The sequence below is a fragment of the Eupeodes corollae genome, chromosome 1, assembly GCF_945859685.1.
Source record: "Eupeodes corollae chromosome 1, idEupCoro1.1, whole genome shotgun sequence".
In the NCBI taxonomy this organism is placed as follows: domain Eukaryota; kingdom Metazoa; phylum Arthropoda; class Insecta; order Diptera; family Syrphidae; genus Eupeodes; species Eupeodes corollae.
The window spans coordinates 155,562,073-155,585,075 of NC_079147.1; the positions used below are offsets into that span (position 1 = coordinate 155,562,073).

General features: G+C 33.9%; 1 protein-coding gene across 3 annotated transcripts; it reads right to left on the reverse strand.

Moving 5' to 3' along the window:
• Nucleotides 1-732: 732 nt before the first annotated feature.
• LOC129939178 (F-box/WD repeat-containing protein 11) lies at nt 733-22,327 on the reverse strand. 3 transcript variants are annotated; one of them, XM_056047082.1, is made up of 9 exons: nt 22,011-22,325; nt 21,491-21,870; nt 17,804-18,026; nt 12,333-12,604; nt 6,683-6,862; nt 6,147-6,601; nt 5,887-6,076; nt 1,344-1,479; nt 733-1,272 (listed from the first exon to the last, which is right to left on the reverse strand). In XM_056047082.1, exons 2-9 carry the CDS (start codon nt 21,545-21,547, stop codon nt 1,253-1,255), a joined length of 1,533 nt encoding a protein of 510 aa, XP_055903057.1. In that variant the 5' UTR covers nt 21,548-21,870; nt 22,011-22,325; the 3' UTR covers nt 733-1,252. The 3 variants fall into 3 exon arrangements, with proteins under 3 accessions (XP_055903057.1, XP_055903058.1, XP_055903059.1); XM_056047083.1 differs by having other exon boundaries at nt 21,998-22,325; XM_056047084.1 differs by having other exon boundaries at nt 1,344-1,476; nt 21,491-22,327.
• Between the last annotated feature and the right edge of the window lie 676 nt (nt 22,328-23,003).

A 23,003-nucleotide genomic window follows, 5' to 3' on the forward strand; every position in this document is an offset into this window, starting at 1 on the left:
TGTGAGTGCTTATAGAAGAGCGCGCTTCTGTTTACAAGGTCTTAAGCTACTTCAATATCCACAATGAAAGAATAAACTTTTTTGTTCCTTGCTTGAAAAGCTTTTATGATTAATGAAAGAGTGAAGATCTGTCTATTGTTGAAAAGTTTTATCTAAATTCGGCTTGGAGATTCGACAGAATGTTTTTCCTTTCGACCCATTTTTCAAGTCTCTCTACTACTATACCGCAGAATATTTTTGTTAACACATTCAAAAACGATATATCTCGGTAATTTTCAGCGATGTCTAAGGGACCCTTTTTGTATTGGACAAATTACCGTCTTCTTGAAAGAGGAGGAGATGGCAGCATTTGAAAAGATTTTGTTGAAGTGTTCACTTATTTTTTTAATGCATGTGTGAGGAGAATTTATATAGAACTCATACGGAATCCCATCTTAGACTATTATGATAATGTTAGGGGTTCCCAATATTAATTTTTGGAAATTCAACTTCTTTTAGTCCTCCAGTGGTCATAGTCAAATAGGTGTTCAAGAAAGAAATTATTTTGTAACTACTTGCATATAAAATAATAATAGACTCCTAATATTTGACCAAAAAAGAATAAAAAAGGCTTAAACCACATCAGCATTTTCAGTTTACTTTTTATACTTGTACTGAAAACTGTAATGCTATCTTACCTCCATGTAAAATGTAAATTTACTTATATAATACATAATATATAAAGCCAAGACATTTTTGTTCGAATGGAATTTTATTATTTCATTTCTTCTCTTTATACCTAAAATATTTATATACGAAAACAAAAAACTGTATTTTCCGCATGTCAAAATGTAATAAATAATCTACAATTTCTTTTTCTACAATTGGAAACGCTTGAATAATAATTCTTTTTTTTTATATTACTGAGGTCTTAGCAGAGATCCACCAAGGCCTCTATAAATAAATACATTTTTCTAGGTCTCCATCAGAATTAGGTAATTTCTTGAGATCTACATTAATAATTTCCGTTTGTTACAAACTACGCGGAAAGAACTAAGCTGAAAATTCTAGTGTGGTCTAAGCCTGTAAGAGATTTTTGTTTTGTTTAATTTTGTTTATTTTTTACGATTAATTGATTTTTTTGTTTGTTTTTGTATTTGTTTTGTTTTTGAAATTCTTTTCGTGTATTGCGCGTCTCGTTGATCTCTTTTTGCGTATATTTTAAATTGTTGGTAGACATCTATGTTTTATGTATTACATTTTTTGTTCGTTATTAGTGTTCCATTAGAGCGGCTGTTGAATAGAAATAAAAGAAAAATTTTGATTAAAATTATGTTAGAAAATTAAAGATTTGATTTATTTACGTGATGGAGTCCGGCATGTTGCGGTTTCATTGGGCGTAAAATTGAGGAAATCCCAAATCAATATTGTGTCATCGTGAGAGCTGCTTACAATTTGGAATTCATCGAATTGTAAACGGAATACCCGACCAGTGTGCTCCTTAAGAGAATGTGATTTTTAAACGATTATTCATTTGTAGTTCCAGAGTTTAAAAATAATAAAATATAGCTTTATTTTGTTTCTAATAATTAAGTATTTATTTCTCCTGGAAGATATACTTTACACACCTCTATACACCTATATACATATTTTAAAAGTCAGAAACAGAAGTCTTCATCTAGGCGAATTTTACTAAAACAATACTTGTTATCTAACAAATTCTGATATACATTTTCACACGCTTCCAAAAATCACTATACATCAACGAACCAACTATTGGACTAAGTGTCTTTGGTTTTGTATTTAGCAAACACTTTTATCTAACCTAACCATTTTTCCGGATTTTGAGGGAAAGGTGAAACTTTTATATTTATTTGGAAAAATGCCCTGAAGTAAATTTAAAAAACAGAAATGTATAACAGGTGTTTTTTTTAGACGTGTAGTTTTCAATCTGCCAATTAATTTGTTGGTGATGATCTTTTTGGGAGTTGTCACTTGATTTAGGCTGAGTGTGGTTTACCTAATGAATGGACTTACTCTTGAACAACGTTTGCACATCGTGATAATTTATTATCAAAATAATGGCAACGCTGCGTCCAATATTCCCAGCGCACCAAAGACATTATTGATACAGAGTATCGAAGAAGACCCGAATGAGTCTATCTGCCATCGCGAGCAATGATTTGAGATGTACACATCCACCATTTTGTTTTGGTGACATCTGTGAAATATTTTTTTATTGTTCAATTGTTCATGCCAAATCATTATTACAATTGAACAGCATGTTCAAATGATAAAACTTTATTATCAAAATGAGTGTTCGTTAACGCAAACGTTGCGCGCATTGCGCCCATTTTACGGTAGACGTGCTGGCACTTTACAGTCGAGTCTTCAAGTTTAATACCGGTTCAGTAAACAAACACACAACACCCATACGTTCAAGGAACCCAACATCGGCCGAGAACATCGTCGCGGTCCGTGAAAGTGTACAGCAGAACCCGAGGCAGTCTATCCTTGCCGTGCACAAGAACTCTGCTTTTAGACTTAAACTTGGTGAACTTTGTGTCGGGACTTGGGCCTACACTCGTACAAGATCCAACTGACCCAGGAGCTGAAAGTTCATGACCATAGGCAACCCCGTTTGTTCGCTGACTGAATCGTTTGGAATTTTGGTCGAAAAATTGACAAGCAACATTGCAGTATATAAGACGACACCAACCCACACGAGGTTCACCATAAACAAAAAAAACCGTTTGGTGTGGATTTTGTACCGGCGGCGGCGTAATTGGCTGTACTTTTTTAAAAACGACGTCAATGAGGCGGTCACCGTCAACAGCGAGCGCTACGTAACGACAACATCTACTTTTTTAAAGCCAGATTGAATCAAATGTATCTTGTTCCAGCAAGACGACGCGTCGCGACGGCGTCACGTGCCACACAGTAAACGCCACGAAATCTACACATTACATCGCACGTTCGGAGAATTGGCCCAAGTATGTAATGGCCCTCGATCTCTACAAGAAAATTTCTTTCGCTAATATTTAGTAGAATGCGCGTGCGTACGTTAATAAGACAATTTGAAGTGATCTTGATCAACATTGCATTATTGTGACGCCTCCATTACACCCCTAAGTCACTGTTTGGTGTGCTCTATGGGCAGAAGGAATCATTTTGGTGATTGATTTGAAGGATGTTGATGTGGACCTTTGGTTTTATCAAGCGGCGCTTTTAGCCATACAGCCAACGAAACAATCAATTTATTGAAGAGAACTTTTGGTGAACGCATTATCTCTAGTTGCGTCGTGAGCCTAGCGGTGTCTCCAATATCGTGCGATCAAAAATTGCTTGACTATTTTTTGCGAGGTTATTTATTTCGCTTCTCTATGCAGATAAGACCGAGAATATTAATGCCTTGGAAAAAAAAAATGCTACAAAAAGCTCGTGATTGGGACTCTCGAGCCAGCCGCGGCGACCTTCTGTCGAACATTTTTGAAAGTCATAAAGGAAACCCGTGCCATGATGTTTAGTATTTTTATACCAGAGGTCTTGGGTTCAAATCCTGCCTGTGCCATCTAAAGTTTTTTTTCGAGTACTGCCTCTTGCGAGGAATTGACAATTCCTTCAAGAGTAATTCTTGTCATGAAAAGTGCTTTCTCAAATTAGCCGTTCGGATTCAACTGTAGGTCCCCTCCATCCCTGACGACAGTTCTCACATGAATGGTTGAGATTTCTAAATCACTAGGCCCTAGTTCTCAGCGGACAGTAATTTAATTAAGGAAACCTTTTTGTTTATAATAATACGTTATTGTTAAGACATAAAATTATATAATATGTGTTTTATTTTACCTTGAAAACTAAACGGTGATTTTTTAAGAGCTTGAGAACTTTTTTTAAAAAAAAAAAACGCGTAAAACTTGCAAAATCTCATCGATTCTTTATTTGAAACGTTAGATTGGTCCATGACATTTACTTTTTGAAGATAATTTCATTTAAATTTTGACCGCGGCTGCGTCTTAGGTGGTCCATTCGGAAAGTCCAATTTTGGGTAACTTTTTCGAGCATTTCGGCCGGAATAGCCCGAATTTCTTCGGAAATGTTGTCTTCCAAAGCTCGAATAGTTGCTGGCTTATTTGTGTAGACTTTAGACTTGACGTAGCCCCACAAAAAATAGTCTAAAGGCGTCAAATCGCATGATCTTGGTGGCCAACTTACCGGTCCATTCCTTGAGATGAATTGTTCTCCGAAGTTTTCCCTCAAAATGGCCATAGAATCGCGAGCTTGTTGAAACCACCACAACCAAGTTCAGTTCTTCCATTTTTGGCAACAAAAAGTTTGTTAGCATTGAACGATAGCGACCGCTATTCACCGTAACGTTGCGTCCAACAGCATCTTTGAAAAAATACGGTCCAATGATTCCACCAGCGTACAAACCACACCAAACAGTGCATTTTTCGGGATGCATGGGCAGTTCTTGAACGGCTTCTGGTTGCTCTTCACTCCAAATGCAGCAATTTTGCTTATTTACGTAGCCATTCAACCAGAAATGAGCCTCATCGCTGAACAAAATTTGTCGATAAAAAAGCGGATTTTCTGCCAACTTTTCTAGGGCCCATTCACTGAAAATTCGACGTTGTGGCAGATCGTTCGGCTTCAGTTCTTGCACGAGCTGTATTTTATACGGTTTTACACCAATATCTTTGCGTAAAATCTTCCATGTGGTCGAATAACACAAACCCAATTGCTGCGAACGGCGACGAATCGACATTTCACGGTCTTCAGCAACACTCTCAGAAACAGACGCAATATTCTCTTCTGTACGCACTTTACGCATTCGTGTGGTTGGTTGTCCAATAAGTAAACTGAGTGCGAAACTTGGTCACAAGCGCATTAATTGTTTGCTCACTTGGTCGATTATGTAGACCATAAATCGGACGTAAAGCGAGAAACACATTTCGAACCGAACACTGATTTTGGTAATAAAATTCAAAGATTTGCAAGCGTTGCTCGTTAGTAAGTCTATTCATGATGAAATGTCAAAGAAATCCCGCGTGATCTGTCAAATACTAATGCATGAAAATCCTAACCTCAAAAAAATCACCCTTTACTTACTACTTTACTAAGACAAATATTAGGTATGTGGTGTATGAAACCTCCATTTCAATTAACGCCAAACCCCTCTTAGCTAGGGCTTGAACAAACTCACTCCTATCAAACTAACCGAGCGGAGAGCAATTTTCCACAATTCGTAAGAAATTTATGAATTTTGAACCAAATTAACCGTTCATATACACAAATCAAAGAAACTGCCTGAACAATTGGATGAACGTTTCAGAACTTTTGTTTGCAATTTTCTCCGGCAGGAAAAATATACACCTATTCATAATTTTTTGTGAGAATATGAAGGGCTCTTCTTCTTTGCCTCGCCATATCAAGAGAATAAACAACATTACAAATTTTATATCCCAATACGTCAATTTTTATCAGTATCTTAATTTTTTTTTCTTCCCTCTCCTGTCTAAACCGTTATAGCTTCTTTTTTTCTCTTCTTCTCCACCTCTTCCTGCTTTCTTCCTATCTCTTCTTTCTCTCATTTTCTCCTTTATTTCCAAACAATCATTAAATTTTATTATAAATATTGTATAATTTTTGCCTACAACTTTATCTTTGTTTTCTCTTTTTTTATTTCACTGCTTTCATTGTTAAACTTAATAGGTTATCACTAGTTTATAAGATATTATATCTTAATGTGTATAGCCATATCGAAATAAATAAAATGAATAAAAATAAAAATTATTATAGACGTATTTTCCTGAGTAAATTGATCTTTTTTCGACAGTTATCATTTTTACCAAACCCCTCAGAAAAAAAAATGAAAATATGTTATGTCAGCAAGAAATTAAAGCTTACCACCAATGTGTTAAGGCAAAGTGCATTCGCTTGAGCACGTGGATCTAGCGCGGCAACAAGATCCCACACTTTGATTTTACCATCGTAAGCACCACTAACGATTCTTTTCGAATCGAATCGTATGCAACGTACTAGTTCTTCGTGTCCTTCAAGGACGCGCAGGCAAGCTCCGCATTCAATGTCCCATAATCTACATAAAAAATCATGATAAAAAATTATTTTTCTTAAGAATGATAAGTATGACAAAAAAATAAACAAACCTTATAGAATTATCCGAGCTACCACTGACAACCAAACGATCACGGTACTGAAGGCAAGCAATACCACGTTTATGACCATTTAGTGTACGTACAAATTCACAGCTTGATGTTGACCAAACTTTTATAGTTCGATCGCCACTTGCCGAAACAATATATTTTTCATCAAAATCAACAACATTAACAGCTGCTCGATGACCAACAAGAACACGTCTCAATGTTATTTCACTTGGCGATGTCATATCCCAAACTGCAATCGAACGATCCTTCGAGCAGGTAACCATCATACCATTATTGAAACGTAAATGTAAAACTGCTTCGCAGTGATGAATCAAGGTGTTGACCATTTCACCAGTATTTACGTCCCAGACGCGAACTGTGGAATCACTTGAACCGCTAATTATAACTTTGTCATCGTACTGCAAACACAGAACAGATCCTGTATGACCAGTAAGAGTCTATAAAATTATAAAAAAAAGAAAAACAAAATGTTAGTTAATTCCATGTTTTAAGGAAGGAAAGAGTAATTGTATATTTACCTTAACACACTGCAGATCCGTTCTGTCCCAAATTTTAATCGTATTATCCCTAAGACCGGAGACAATTTTAACATCATCATACTGTAAACAATAAACACCTTTCGAATTTTCCGATCGACAGTTTATTCGGCGTAGCATGTGACGTCCGGTTCTCCAGTTGTTTTCTATGCTTTCAATATCCTGAAAAAATGCATTAAATCTTAGTTTTATAAGTTAAGTAAAAAATCAAAAAACACAAAATATTACATCAAAAACAATTTAAAAAAAATAGATCGGTCTTACAAACAACTCCTTGATAAAGTCCAAAAATTAATTTAAGACTCGTTATAGTAACTCTCGGTTTACCTTTGAGACTTGGTTTGAATGTCTACGCATTGCAATGAGAGCCAAAGCCTGGTAAACCATTTCATAACCGTGTAGTGCGGATAAGGAAAGAATCTCTGTACTTAACAGTACGTCCGAAATTGTGCTCAAGAGTAAACTGGTAAGCATTCGCAGAACTACGGGTATTACAGTTGAATTGTTTTAGGAATGCATCTGGCTACTTCGGTAGAACATTACTGAGAGATTCTCTCAGTAAGAGAATGATCGTCTATCAACGTAAGGGCTATATTTTAAATTCCATCGGAAGTACGTTATTGGGTCACCAGCCATGAGGATTATATTGGAGTTTTGAACGAATTAAAGCTGTGTTAATTATAGCCAGATCATAAGGGGTAAAAAGCTTCTTGCAACATCGTAGCAACCCTAAACACCAGTCCAATAAAACTTAAATTGAATGGTCCGAAAGGTAATTTCTAACACAACATAGAAGAGAACCATCAATAACAAATGCGTGTATTTGCGATAAGAGAGCTTAATGCCTTTTCTATCAAATGTTTTTGAAATAAGTATAAAAATGTACTCCAAAATGATATAAGGATTTGTTCCGCAGTTCGTTAAGATAAACCATGAGATCAACAGTGCACCTATTGCTAAAAGCTATACTGAATCTTTTGTTTCAATTTTCCTTTATTTAATATTGTATGTTATATAAACAAAAGAAAAATCCTTAAACACAATTAACAAAATAGAATAACAACTAAAAACACTAAAAATTGTTTAAAGACATGGTAAAAGTGAAGCGTACACTTAGGGCGTTTTTCTTTTTTAGTTCAGAGCAGAGCTCGAACTGTCAAAAAAATAATTGTGTTTCTTTTTGAGCTCTGAGCGTTCAGAGCTTCAAATTCGTGTTTCTTTTTTAGTTCTGAACATGTTCAGAGCGCGCTCTGTGAGCTCAGAATAAAATAACAGAGTAAACGGAGTAAAATGCTGAGCACACACAATTTGATATCTGAAAGCCGGGAAATAAAAAAAAAATCATCATCAAAACAATAAAAATGGCGGAAGAGGCTGGTTGCTCTGGTGTAGAAGGTAAGATAATTTTGGAAAAACTAATTGCATATAGCATTTTTATGAATCAAATTTATTTCAGGCGTCAAATGGACCAACGATATGACTGTTTTTCTGATTAATTTGATTAAGGAGAATTTTGAACGCCTTCAAACTAACATAAAAAAACTATATGACAGTTTAGTGCTCAAGTTGTTTCATAATTAAATCAGAGAGCTCTGAAGTCTGAACATACTCTGCTCAGAACTCTACTCTACTCTACTCTGTTCGCTCAGAGTATGCTCAGAGCTCAGCTCTGAACTAAAAAAGAAAAACGCCCTTAGAGAGTGTAGAAATGCTGAAGTGTGATAAAATTAGCAGATTTCTCCTAAATTTTATTGGCCTTCGTTTGCAATTGATTTGTGTTGCTTGAATTACAGTTCTGGAGCATTCGTTTGTTTTATTTGAACATGTTCAATCGTATTGAGGTCTTGAGCTTCACCAGTTCTTCACAAAAAACGATGTTATCTTTAGCCTATATAACAAAACACTTACACTTTGCACTTTTAATTACGTTTCACCAAACGCGAATTTGCAAAAAAGAATTATTGAATTAAGCTTTCCTCTTTCCAAAATACGTCTATATTTTTTCTTTTTTCATTTATTCATTCATTAAACAATAAACTTTGCAAATTATATTTAGAATTTTGCAAAACCTTTTCAGAAATATGTAAAGAGAAATTCTCTCATTTGCAAATAAGTTTGTTTTAAAAAGTTGTAATAAAATTTGTTGTTTAATTTCTTTTAATTTTCTAATTTTCATTTCATAAACATTTTTAAAAAATTTATTTAGAGAAAAGGGCTCTTGTTAATAAGTTCGATGCTTCCCAACCAAATATGGTGGATGTACTGTTATGATAAGGAGCTGTTTTTCTTATTAAGTATTTGGCTCTAAAATATCATGGATCAGAACCTAAATGTAAACAAAAACTATAAAACCTTATGCTTCGATACGCAGGCGGTGAGATGCCACTCAAATATGGGTGTTCCAATAAAATAAGGAAATATCAATGAGCTCTGGGTCGTGGTTTATAATTGAACCCAATATCACGATGTTGCATCTGTACACAGAATAAGCAAAGCAACCGTCCGTCATCAAATGCTGGGCACAAAATTGTTCCAACATAGATCCAATTTTGTTCTCAATTAAGAATCCCTGCTTTTGGATGTGTCGACAGGGCCATTATAGATATTGATTCTCCAGATTTGTTCAAAGAATTTGTCAAAAACGTCAAACCTAATTTCATATAGGTGTGCGCTCAATTTTGGAAGTGACTGTTATTTTTTCGTTGGGATGTTCTTTTTATTAATATTATTCAAGTCGTTTATAGAAGTAACATTATTGCTAAAGCCAGTTCTTATTTCCTGGACTCCGAAATCAAAGTTTTATTTTTAACTGAGATCTAAATCAGAGTTTTGGAGTTTGAGAACTTGATAAAGAAATGAGTAGGAAATCAATCGAGTTCTAATTTGTCGATAAACCAAGTTTTGCTGATTAAAACGTTTTGAAGAAGTTGGACGTTAGCATTTCTGATTTTTGTTTTAAACTAAGTTTTTAAGAAAGCTATTTCAATTGGGAAACTGCTTTTTATTTTGGAAAAGAGCAACGTTTCATGGAAGAACTTATAAAACACGATCGTTCAGTCAGACCTCAAGCTTTTTTTTTACAACTTCAGAATTCCAAAAAGGAGTTAGCTTATAGCAAGCTTCAAACCACGTTCATAGGCTCATCATAAGTAAGTTAGTTGTTAGTAATATAATAACACAATTAAAGCTAACACACGCACAAAATACAAAACATAATTAACATTAACATAAATTAATACAGAACAACAAAAGATAAAATAAAGACGTTTACGATAGTGGAAAGTGGGTCTTCCCGAGGAAGACCCTTTAGGGAATGGCGAATGAAATTATGTTGAATTGATTCAATACGTTTTCTATGAATTTCGTAAAAGGGAGTCCATACCTGCGAAGCATATTCAAGATGAGAACGAACATGGCAATTGTACAAAAAAAGAGTAACATAGGGATCATTGAACTCCTTTGCCCAGCGTTTTATAAAACCAAGCATAGAACTTGCCTTATTAACAATACAATTAATGTGATGTGTAAACTTGAAGTTGGAAATAAACACCTAAATCCTTAAATGTGGTGACGCGACAGAGTTTTTGCTGTGATATACAATAATCAAATACACTAAGGATTCGTTTTTTAGTAAAAGGAAAGGCCAATTTTTCCACACCAACATGTGAAACTATCAATGTCGGCTTGTAAAAGAATACGATCATGGGTGGACTTTATAATCTTAAAAATGTTTATGATATCAGCAAAAATGAGAACTTCACTTGAAAGTAGACATGACGATACGTCATTAATAGACATGATGAACAGAAAAGGGCCAAGGTGGCTTCCCTGAGGAACACCAGATTGAGCAACAAAAGGTTCTGAAAGACAATTTCTAAATTTTACCTCAACCTTGTTCTAAAGCGTTTGAACATATGTTTGAGAATGTGAGGAGATTAGTAACGGTTGATCTTTTTTTCACAAAACCATGTTGCTGTTCGCAAATGAGATTTTTACTAAAAAATGCGACACTTTCACAAGGAACTTGTTCAAACCATTTAGGAAAGCATGAAAGCTTTGCAATAGGCCTGTAGTTTTTTAAATCCGCCTTGTTACCTTTCTTGAAACTTGGTGTTAGTAATGACTTCTTCCCTACACTGGGAAATTTGCCTGTTTTTGGAGAAAGTTTGAATAAGAACTTAAGAGGTTCAACTAAAGCATTACTACACTTAGTAGTAACTATCGGGGAATACCATCGGGATCGGCTGAGCAGTCATCATTCAACGCAGATAAAAGATCAAGGACCGTACTCTGTAGCACAGGTATGTGACTACAGCTAGTTTGCGAAAAGGAGTGAAGATTATGAAAATATACTTCATAACAATCGTATAAAAATTAAAAAAAGACTTAAATTGGTTAAAGAGTTCAACATAAACAGAGAAGTTGATAAGTTTTGAGATAAGTTTTCCATGCCTTATTTATTTTGTTTCGAAGTAAATGCAATTCTTTCGTGTTCCCAGCGTGGTTAAAGTTAGTATTTCTTGATTATTTAATTATTAAGGATCTTATACAAAATTGAAACTGCTTCGTCAATATTAAAAAATGCTAAAGTATCAGCAATTCCAGAAATGGTTAAATCTTCAGACAACAACTGGAAATTAGCTCTTCTGAAGTCAAAATTATATAAGCAACCTAAGGAATTACTGTGTTTAGTAAGGTGATTACTTAAGTCATATAAAAGGGGGGGTGATATTTATCAACATTAGTAATTCCTTATCTAGATTCTAGAACAAGAGTACTAATAGCGTCAGAAGAAAAGACTAAATCGAGAATTCGATTTTTTGAGTTTTTAATACAGATGGTTTGCTGTAAGTCAGTAAGAAGGACTTTATCGAGAAGAGATAGTTCCATTTGTGAAGAAGAAGGAGAGGCTTCAAGACAAGATTCTTCTTCCGATGCCAGTTAATGTGTTATAAATTAATGTGTTATAAATTAAAATCACCTAGAAGTAAAATATTGGTGTCAGCGCAGGACAAACTGATAACAAAGTCTAATGCTAAGGAGAGTTCGCTATAAACAGACTCTAAACTTTTTGGAGGAATATAAACGTTTAAAATGAAAATAGTCTTGATGTGTACCATTATATTTAAACATACCAGTTTAATTGACAATTCAAATGGAAAATATACAGAAGAAGAGAATTATGTATTTTTTACCGCTATGAGAACATCTCCACCTTAATCCTTTGCATTACCAACATGACGATCATTTCTGTAAACTTCGAAATCTTGGGTGAAAAGTTCTGTGTCGGAAAAGCTTGAATTAAGACAAGTTTCTGTCAAAACGAATACGTCATGTGGAAATGATTGGGAGTTGAGAAAAATGTCAGCAGTCTAACTACGAAGTCCCGTTACGTTTTGGTAGAAGAGGGCAAGTCTGTTCACTTGTTTGGCTTGGTTTTCAAAGAAACACCTAGTTTTTTTAAATTTTTGATTTAAATTTCTTTGTTTCGGTATTCTAATTATGAAGTTTGTAATATTCAGCTAGAGTTTATAATTTCCAATCATAAAGTTAATGTTTTTTGTTTGTTTTTAATTGTTAATAAAAATGTGTTCTATTTTTTAGCGATTATAAAATATAATAAATAACATACATTCATGATTTTCGGAAAAAGTTCACGATAGAAAGAATGTGGCCGATGTGTTGATCCTGGGCGCGGTTTAAATAGATATTGTATCCAGCCACGTCGTTCGGCTAAACCACGCCACAGCGAATCCGTTCGAACTTTACGTTCAATTAATTTTTTCCACAGCATACCCTCCGATAGAACGCGTAGCCATTCTTTACAAACCAATTCGGCTGCTTTAAGCGAATCCGCATCGAGATACGATAGTATGTTTTCAGCTATGTGATCCAATCCCTTTTCTGGAATGGAGAAAATAAAAGTATATACAAGTTAGACAAAGTTTATAAATGTACGGCAAAGTTATATGATGTAGAAAAATTTAGAGGAAAAAAGGTTTTGGTTTCAAAGCAACGGTTTAATCAAAATCAACCCCACGATATACATATGTGGGTGAAAAGAACATTAGGTTTTTAGTTTTTGTATTGCGCTTCCTGAAACAACATAAAATTGAATATTTCTATCCTAATGGTCGTTTATAGTAATTCAAAAAATTCTTTCTGGTAACCTGCCTTATTCAAAAATTGAGCAGCGCATTATTAAAATTAGGAGTTTAGCAAATGAGAATCCACAAGTGATTGTTGAAAAACCAATGCATCTACAAAGACTGACTTTTTGGTGCATAAGGAAAACTAAGCAATTACCGTCAATGGTGATGATAACAATTTTTTTGGCCAGATATAATAATTGCGGACATAGAGCTGGACAATATGTGCTTCCAACAGTACAGTTCTACTTTTTTTTACTGGCAACGAAACAAAGGTTCTTTTGCGTAAGAAAATCAATGGCCGTGATCTCACGTCGTGGCGATGCCAATTGACTTGCACGGTCATAACATGATTATACGAGTACACTAATTGACTTCTTTTCTTCGGGATATTCGCAAACAAAAATTCTGAAACGTTCATAAAATTATTTAGGCAGTTTTTTTCGATTTGTGTATATGAACGGTTAAGTTGGTTGGTTGTCAGGGATGGAAGGGACCTACAGTTTTAAGCTGAATGCGAACGGCTTATTTGAGAAAGCACTATTCATTACAAGAACTACTATTGGAGAATTTTTCAATTCCTCACAAGAAGCAGTACCCGTGGAAAAAAGTTTAGATGGCACAGGCAGACATCGAACCCAAGACCTCTGGCCTGACAGTCCAACGCACTAACCATCAATCTTCCCTTTATATTCCCATTAATTTTCTATCTATTTCTATTCTATTCAACCGAAAACTTAATGAATTTAGTATACGTAATTGTTGTGCTGTTGAAAATGTAGGAAACAGACAAATTTTCAAACACATACGGCTCGGTCACATTTTCCGAAATATTTTTGTAATGCAATTGATCCATACGTCGTCCATCAATTCTTGTATAGATCCACCTCTGTTCCAAATATGATATACATTGGATTCATCGCTCCATAAGATTTTTTTTTCCAAAACGAGAACGATTTTTCCAAATGTTCTCGCGGAAAGGCCAATAGAAGTTTAAGATTTTTTTGTTTAACGCTTGGTTCTTGGCCAACAATACCTCTCTATGCCATATGTACCATATTCTTTCAGCATTTTAAAAGGATTGTAATGGTTTCTTTGAAAAGTATCGCTGAATAGTAAAGGGTGATTTTTTGAGGTTAGGATTTTCATGCATTAGTATTTGACAGATCACGCGGGATTTCAGACATGGTGTCAAAGAGAAAGATGCTCAGTATGCTTTGACATTTCATCATGAATAGACTAACTTACGAGCAACGCTTGCAAATCATTGAATTTTATTACCAAAATCAGTGTTCGGTTCGAAATGTGGTTCGCGCTTTACGTCCGATTTATGGTCTACATAATCGACCAAGTGAGCAAACAATTAATGCGATTGTGACCAAGTTTCGCACTCAGTTTACTTTATTGGACATTAAACCAACCACACGAATGCGTACAGTGCGTACAGAAGAGAATATTGCGTCTGTTTCTGAGAGTGGGTTTGTGTTATTCGACCACATGGAAGATTTTACGCAAAGATCTTGGTGTAAAACCGTATAAAATACAGCTCGTGCAAGAACTGAAGCCGAACGATCTGCCACAACGTCGAATTTTCAGTGAATGGGCCCTAGAAAAGTTGGCAGAAAATCCGCGTTTTTATCGACAAATTTTGTTGAGCGATGAGGCTCATTTCTGGTTGAATGGCTACGTAAATAAGCAAAATTGCCGCATTTGGAGTGAAGAGCAACCAGAAGCCGTTCAAGAACTGCCCATGCATCCCGAAAAATGCGCTGTTTGGTGTGGTTTGTACGCTGGTGGAATCATTGGACCGTATTTTTTCAAAGATGATGTTGGACGCAACGTTACGGTGAATGAAGATCGCTATCGTTCAATGCTAACAAACTTTTTGTTGCCAAAAATGGAAGAACTGAACTTGGTTGACATGTGGTTTCAACAAGATGGCGCTACATGCCACACAGCTCGCGATTCTATGGCCACTTTGAGGGAAAACTTCGGAGAACAATTCATCTCAAGGAATGGACCGGTAAGTTGGCCACCAAGATCATGCGATTTGACGCCTTTAGACTATTTTTTGTGGGGCTACGTCAAGTCTAAAGTCTACACAAATAAGCCAGCAACTATTCCAGCTTTGGAAGACAACATTTCCGAAGAAATTCGGGCTATTCCGGCCGAAATGCTCGAAAAAGTTACCCAAAATTGGACTTTCCGAATGGACCACCTAAGACGCAGCCGCGATCAACATTTAAATGAAATTATCTTCAAAAAGTAAATGTCATGGACCAATCTAACGTTTCAAATAAAGAATCGATGAGATTTTGCAAATTTTATACATTTTTTTTTTAAAGTTCTCAAGCTCTTAAAAAATCACCGTTTATTTCTGCACAATGAGCTAACGTATTTCTGGAGATATGTATAAGTTTATCAATCAAAAAGATAAATTAAGAATTTTTCGAATCCATCACTCATTAAAGTTGAAGATAATTAACAAAATTGAACTCGTTTCTTATTATGTTCAATGAAATCAATAATTTTGTTTTGCAAAAAAAAAAAACGATTTTAGAATTTTAGAAAATGTTGGAATGCTCTAAACAAACGGTTTATTATGCCAGAAGAAACATTTGAAAACACCAACAAACTTAAAGAAACGTGTAGCTTTTGCAATGCAACATCGGCAAAAGCCACTAGTCTTTTTAAAAAAATTGCTCTATAGTGACGAATCAAAGTTCAAAAGGTTCAGCTCCAATTGTAAAACCTACTTTCGTAGTCCAGAAAGTTAATCCTAAATACACAACGTAGACGATCCAACATGGTAGATGCAAGGTTATGGTTTGGGCAGCATTTTTGTGGCCAACACCTTGCAAATTGTAAGAGTATATTGCAGGATGGATCTGCATTAGTAGAGGGATATTTTACAATACTACAAATTTGTCCATGTCCCAAAGCATTAGGCCAAATCATTCAAGGCTTGGCTTGGGGAGTGCCAAATTTGAGTTTAAGACTTTTAGCTTTCCACCACTGTATATAAGAAAAAGCAAGACGAATTGGGAGAAATTTACATTTTTTAATTTAAAGAATTCTTCAAATTAAAATAATGTTGTAAATGGATATTTTGAAAACTTGAGCGGAGAGTTAAAATCAAATCAAAATCGAAATCAGCACTAAAAATTAATTCCAAAACGTATTTTTCAAAGGTATGAAAATCAAGGTTTGCTGAATACTTCATATATAGTCAAATACAGATATAGACATTGAAATAGACACAGTTGCGTAGAGTAAAATAAAATTCAAACAAAAACATGCATTAGAAGTAGTTCTATTTTTTTGTTTGGAAATGAACCGTCCCTTAGGCTAGACTGTGTTTTTGGTGGACATTGAAACACAGACCTTAATATTTAACTAGTATCAAAAATTTTATTTTTTTAATTAATTGTTTTACTTTTATAAAACAATAAGTTCACTTTAAGAAGTAAATTTAAGTTATTTAAATAATATTACAATTCATTTTTAGGAAAACATTGGCCGCGGTAAGCATTGTTCCCTACAAGAGAAAGCTTTCATTTTAGTTCTACGAAATGTGGCAACATCTTTGAGGTATAATGAGCAGATATCTCAAGTTGATTGCAAAAGCCATTTGACCACTTAGAGCCACGAAACAGCTGGGAACAAATAGATCCTTACAAGTCTTCAAGGGAGATAAAATCAAACTACAGCTTCCAATAACTTCCAGAACTGTTCGTAGAAGACTTATTAAAGATAACTTGCTCAGAAGGATCGCAAGAATGGTGCTCTTTTTAAGAAAACAAAAAATATAATAACGCGGTATGAGTTCGCCCACGATCATTTTAATTGGAGTGGGCCTAGGGAGGCAAAAAGTGGACGAATGTTTTCTGGATGGACGAAACAAAGATAAATGAAGGTGATGGCAGACAAAACCGTTAGAAGACATCCTTTGAAAGAACTAATTCCCAAAAACATCCAGAAAACGGTCAAGAATGGTGGCAGCAGTATCATACTTTGGGGTTAATTTTCTTGGTATGGCTCTGGACCAATAAATTTGGAGTGATCAAAATATGAAGGTGAATATTATAAAGGATACGATGCTGCTTTATGCGGACGAGAACATGCCTCTCAAATGTGTTCTACAGTAGGACAACGACCCTAAACACATATCCAAATCTGTTCAAAAGTATTTTAAAGACCAAAAAATCATCATATTGGAGTGACCATCCCAATAGCCTGACTTAAAGAACATTTTGGTGAAATTTAAAATAAGAGGTAGGGAAACATTTAACAACAAATAAAGCCGAACTGTGGAGGATGGTTCAACAGGAGTGGTACAAATTTCAATTGACTGATGCCGCCGGTTATAAGACTCAATGTCCAACAGATGTCACACTGTAATTGAAGCTAAAGTCCCGTTTTTTTTTTTTCATTGTTCATTGTTTGCAATTATTTTTCCACCACTCCACATGTTATTGTCAAAGATGATTCGACAAAATTAAGTGGCGCAACAGTTGGCACAGAGTCTATAAACTTACAACTATCAACCATTCTTGTGTGGAAGGCATTTTATTAATGAAAGGGACCTCACAAGCAGCAGTACCCGTAAACAAAACTTTAGGCGGCACAGGCAAGGATTAAACTCAATGGGTCAAGTCCTTTGCATAAAACAACACGCCAATACCAAAGAGATTTCTATCTTATAAAAAACATGTGAAAAACAAACATTTTCATTAGGAAAAAAATAAATTTAAAATTAGAAAAATATGTGCTCAATTGGAAACTTTTAGTTGCATTTGAGTTTTGCATTGCACGAAAATGTAAGTAGTCCGTTGGGGAATTTTTCCTAATAATTCTTCCTTCTGCCGTTTATTAGGCTTTATAAGAGATGATCCAATAGTTCAAGGCCAGACTAGCTTGTATTTTAATTTTAATTTGATATAAAATAACTTACTGGGCAAAAGAGATATAAAATCCCTCTGCAGCATCGGCTTCAAATACGCATTAATGTGGCCATGTTGATAGTGACACATCCGAGATAATAATTGCTCAACAAAATCAACTTGATCTGCTTCGTTCCATTGTGAGAAGTATGTTAAGCAGGTATCTCGTTCGGTTTGAAATGATGGTGATGATTCTTTCTTACGAACAGGATCATATAGCATTGTTGCTGTGAACTGCAAAGAAGAGTAAACAATTGAATTAAAGGAAACAAAACTTACATACATATTTTTTTTTGTAAGCTATAAAGTTTGTTTGGAATTCTAATTTATAACATACATTATGTAATCTTTATAATCATAAACTTTTAATTAATTGTTAGAAAATAAAATATTTTAGGTCTGTTACTTAACTTTCAAAAATTAATACCTACGATGTTTTGTACCAATTTATGTGAAATTTCATATAAAAGTAAACAATTTTAGGAATTGTTCTCTTTTTTTTTGCAAAGGTTCTCATAAAATCGAAAAGTACCCAGATATTTAATGTGACTTGAATTTAATTCTTATACTCTCCTAATAACATTTTGTTGAATTATGTACTTATGTCCGAAGAAATTTTATCTTCGGATATTTGAGTACAAGACTGACTTTGGTCTAAAAATCATTAGGTTTTTCGAAAATTTCAATTCTTTGAAGTAAAAAAACTGTCAATCGAACAGTTTTTTACCCTTGGAAATTCTTTCCGATCAGTTACCTCCATTGGGGTGTAACAAAATTACAAAATTGTTCTGGTCAAAAACAACAAATAGAATATATCTTTGGTTGAGATATGTTGGTAAATGTCCAAAATAATTGTGTCACATCTTTGGCCAAAAAGAGAAACATACCTATACAATAAGCCTATTAATTTTTTTAGTTCTCATTTTATCCGTCTGAAAATTTTGAATTATTCTGAATTTGACGACACATAAGTTGATATAAACGAGTAAAGTTAAATAGGTCAATCGCAGAACTACAGAGCTAACTATTTAGGGAACTAGATTCTCTTATTGTTCTAAACATGCATTGCATAAGCCTCATAAAATCTCTTCTTATAAACCCAAGTATTATTTAAATCCTGTATATAATTAAATATTGGAATGGTTATGACATTATTTAACATACCAGAAATATGGCTAGGTGGCTCAGAACGAATTTCTAGACATTTTATTGAAAAAGAAAACACGGGCTATTGTGGACCTTTTTTGCACTATAGGTATATGAAATCCTACAAAAAAAAACACATCTAATAATGGGGTTGCAATTGCAATGCACCTTAAGCTACTGAGAAATTGAATTTGAAGCAAATGACTCCTTATTTGGTTTAAATCATATAGGTACACAAGATATGAGCCGTTTATTTTGAAAGTGGCATAAGTCACTTAAAAAAAAAAAAATCGAGTTAATGGCAACACTTAATACAATTGAACGGTATCTTTTCATTTTTTAAAAATTAGCACACAATAAGTTGAAAACTATTGAGATTTCTTAGAGAGAAGTATTGGTAATTAACGGTATAACAAATATCTTAAATATTTCGACTTAAAACAAAAGTGACTTATGCCACTTTTAGAATAAACGGCTCATATATGCTAATGGGGTTTGGATAACCATTTAAAACATTATGTGATTGTAAATTAATTTTATTTAAAAAATAATTCTTGAGTCTCAACTTTGAAATGATTGAGCGAATAAGGAAACGTAACAAATTTTGTGTTTGGCAATTTTGGAAAAGGTGAGAACATCATTGGAGAAACGGAGAAAATAACGAAAAGAAAATTTTTGCGGTCAGTAACTTACGGCGCACAGAAGAACAATGTTTAGAACAAAGAAAAATGGTATAAATGTGTTTCCAACTGACTTTTTCTCATTCGCAGTACAAACCCCTTATTTAAATGGACTAATACAAAATATTTTGAATGTCATAAACATTCCCTTAAGAAACATTCCAAAATAACTTTATGATCATATATTTGTATGTGTTTTTATATAGTTTTGTCTTCCGCGCGGACAGTTGATTATAATACTCAATTATGTAGCAGAAATTGCTTCCATTGTGATTCCTTAAAATAATCCTTAGTATTTATGTATTTTATGGTCCTACGACTCGTAAATTATAATCTACGTAATAGGTAGGTTATGGAACAGGTTTTTGAAAGTTACAAATTGGGATTTATAGTAAACCTGACAGTTCCTAGGAACTTACCAATTATTAATTTAATTATTTAACTTGCCAGAGCTAATATCTTTAACTTTCAATGGAGTAAGTGCGGATTATGTTGCAACAATTCAGCCAAATTTCAATCGCCATTGAAAGAAATTTTAAACAAATAAAAAATAGTGTTCGGATAGTATGCATTTATTTAAAGCCATAAAAACTGAAGTAAGTAGGTAGTTTGAAATGAAATGCGTCCAATTCGAAGACTTCCATTTTCCAGTTAGCTTATTTTTTGTATTCGATTTTACTAAATACATTTTTTTACCTATCTTTAATATCCGTTTTAAAGAAAAGCTTATGAGTTCTGAAGTAAGAGTGAACACCAACATGACAAATAGAATTTCTTTGTATCGAGTCACGTTTCACAACTTTTTTAGTTTAGTAAATTTTGTGTGCACCAATAGCAGTGCATCACAAAACAAAACCTTATATATTTATTGTTCAGACACCTTTGAGAATATTGTGACTTGTTTAAGGTAAAAAACCTCAGCAACATTTCATTGTTGTTGAAATGTATTTAATTTTCCAGAAATCTGCCCCCTCGCTTAAACGCATAAAACAATGACCTCCATTAACCATAAATACCTACACACGTAGGTACATACAATAATGTTTAAGCAATAAATAAAATGTAAGTAGGTGCATATATTGAACGCATTTTTTATACCTACCTACCTATAGTAAATACGTTTACTCACGTTTATGATCTTGGATTGTCCCTGAGTTTGTTCCTATTTTTATAACTTTCAATGAGATTGTACAAACGTCATTTAAAACATAAATAATAAAATTAAGAAATGGAAAATTTTTTGAATGACAAATTCAAAATCCTATTCAGAATATTTATACTTCAGAAATGACAAAACAAAAAATTAATTAAAGATGGTACACTCAACTCTACTCTTTATTTGATTTGATTTTGTTCAAGAAACTGGAATAAGGCCACTTTCAAAAATTAGTGGCTCATGAGTGTATGCCTTAAAACATTATATGTGATGGGTAGATAGGTAGTCAAGTCATGAGGCTGGCTATGGCCTGTGGCTGGCATTCAGCTTTTTGTGACTTTTCTTTGTAAGTAGGTACCTACCAAAGTTCATGGTATGTACTGTAGTAGGTACCACCTACCCACCTCAGCTCCACTGAATCATTTATTGGTTCCTCAATATTTCTTCTTACTTTTCTTTTTGTTACATAAATTCATTTTTTTACTCTCAACTCTGACTAATAAAGGTAAACCCATAGCAATTTAAGCGAACAACTCCTTTGTTTAAAACAAAAAAGAAACTGAATAATGAACAAGTCTCATCATGAATTTATCAAAGAAAGTTTTTACATTAAATTTAAAACATTTTATGTTTGAAAAATTATATATTTTTTAAATCAAAAGTGAAAATATCCTGTTTAAGAAATAAAAGAAAATAAAACATGGGCAATTACTTACGGGCTGTGAATTTGAATTAGTTTCATCCATTATTTTATCAGTCTCCATTTTCATCATTTTTTCTCCCTCTTTAAGCACAGGTAAAAGATTTACTCTTTTTCTTATTATTTATTACCTCGCTTCAACTGCATAAACCGCACACACGATTGTTATAGTGTCTTCCTTGTCGTGCGACCAATCTACTACTTTGAACTTTCTTCACACTCACTCACCACCAAAAAGTACACACGCACGCAAACACAACCACTCCGATTTCACGACGATGACACTTCAAGAATGTACGTATGTACTCTTCCAAAATTCAATGATTTCTTGTGTCTTTTGTCTCCCTCTTGCTTCTTGCTCTCACTCTCACTCACATCACCAATGACACCTTTTTTCTTTGCATTTCCAGGAATAAAAATGAAAAAGAAAAATTAAAATCCAACGCCTTCAAAAATTTTACAATTATTTCAATAAAAAAAAAGAAAATTTAATGTTGTTGCAGTTCTGCTATTTGAACTTTACATATATTTTATACCATTCGGAGCAAGTAAGCAGCAGGACTTTTCTACTTTCTATTTTCTTTTCTGTCACAATAATTCATCAAATAGGTACATTCACAAAAATATTATTTTTGAACACTGCACCGAGCTATTGTATGCTTCTATTTTCCATTTCAACTTAAAAACTTGCATTGTAATGCATTTAAGAGTATAAAATTAAATATCACTAACAAAATTAAAGACTGAAAATATATAAAAAGAATTATTTTTTCGTTGCGAAAAAAATGTATGTATGTTCCATTCGACGGTGCGAAGAATTTACACAGAAGACAGAACAGACGGAGGACAGAGGAGCAAATTTTATTTTTTAGTGCAACTTTGCGACACAACGGACAACGCCACGACACGAATTGAACTCGAAAGCAGAGCTACCATTTCGGTTTATGATACAATTGTATTGGTTTTTTTCTTAAGCCCTGTGTCCATCAGATCTAAACCTCAAAGCAGAAATTTCTCACGAATTAATTGAACAGTTTATGTTTTTAAGAATGCTCGCTTACGGATTGACGTAGCATGAGAAAGAAATATCAACACTATTCACTAGCACCTAGCAATCAAATTTCTGACAGCAAAAGTGAGAATTTGGTTTATACATATATCTGAGAACAAGGAAATCTGAGATCTAAGAAATATAAACTGGAAAAATGACTTGCAGTGAGGATGTTTAGATTGGGATAACTTTAAGACAAATGGCCAATCTGTTAAGATTCGGCGCCTTAGTCCTCTACTTTTTAAAAAGTTTAACATACAGAAGTTTGTTTTACTTTGCCCCATAGCAGTGCCTCAGCCGAAAAAGTTTTTTTTTTTCAAAATTAAAGATAATATAAAATTGACTGAACATTGAGACTTGCGATCAAATGATAGCTGCACTAAATTTATTAAAAATGGGTAAAAACTTGGGAAATTCGGAACCAAATAAAAACATCATCTGTAAATGCAGAAAGAGTATTTAAAGCAAAAAATATATG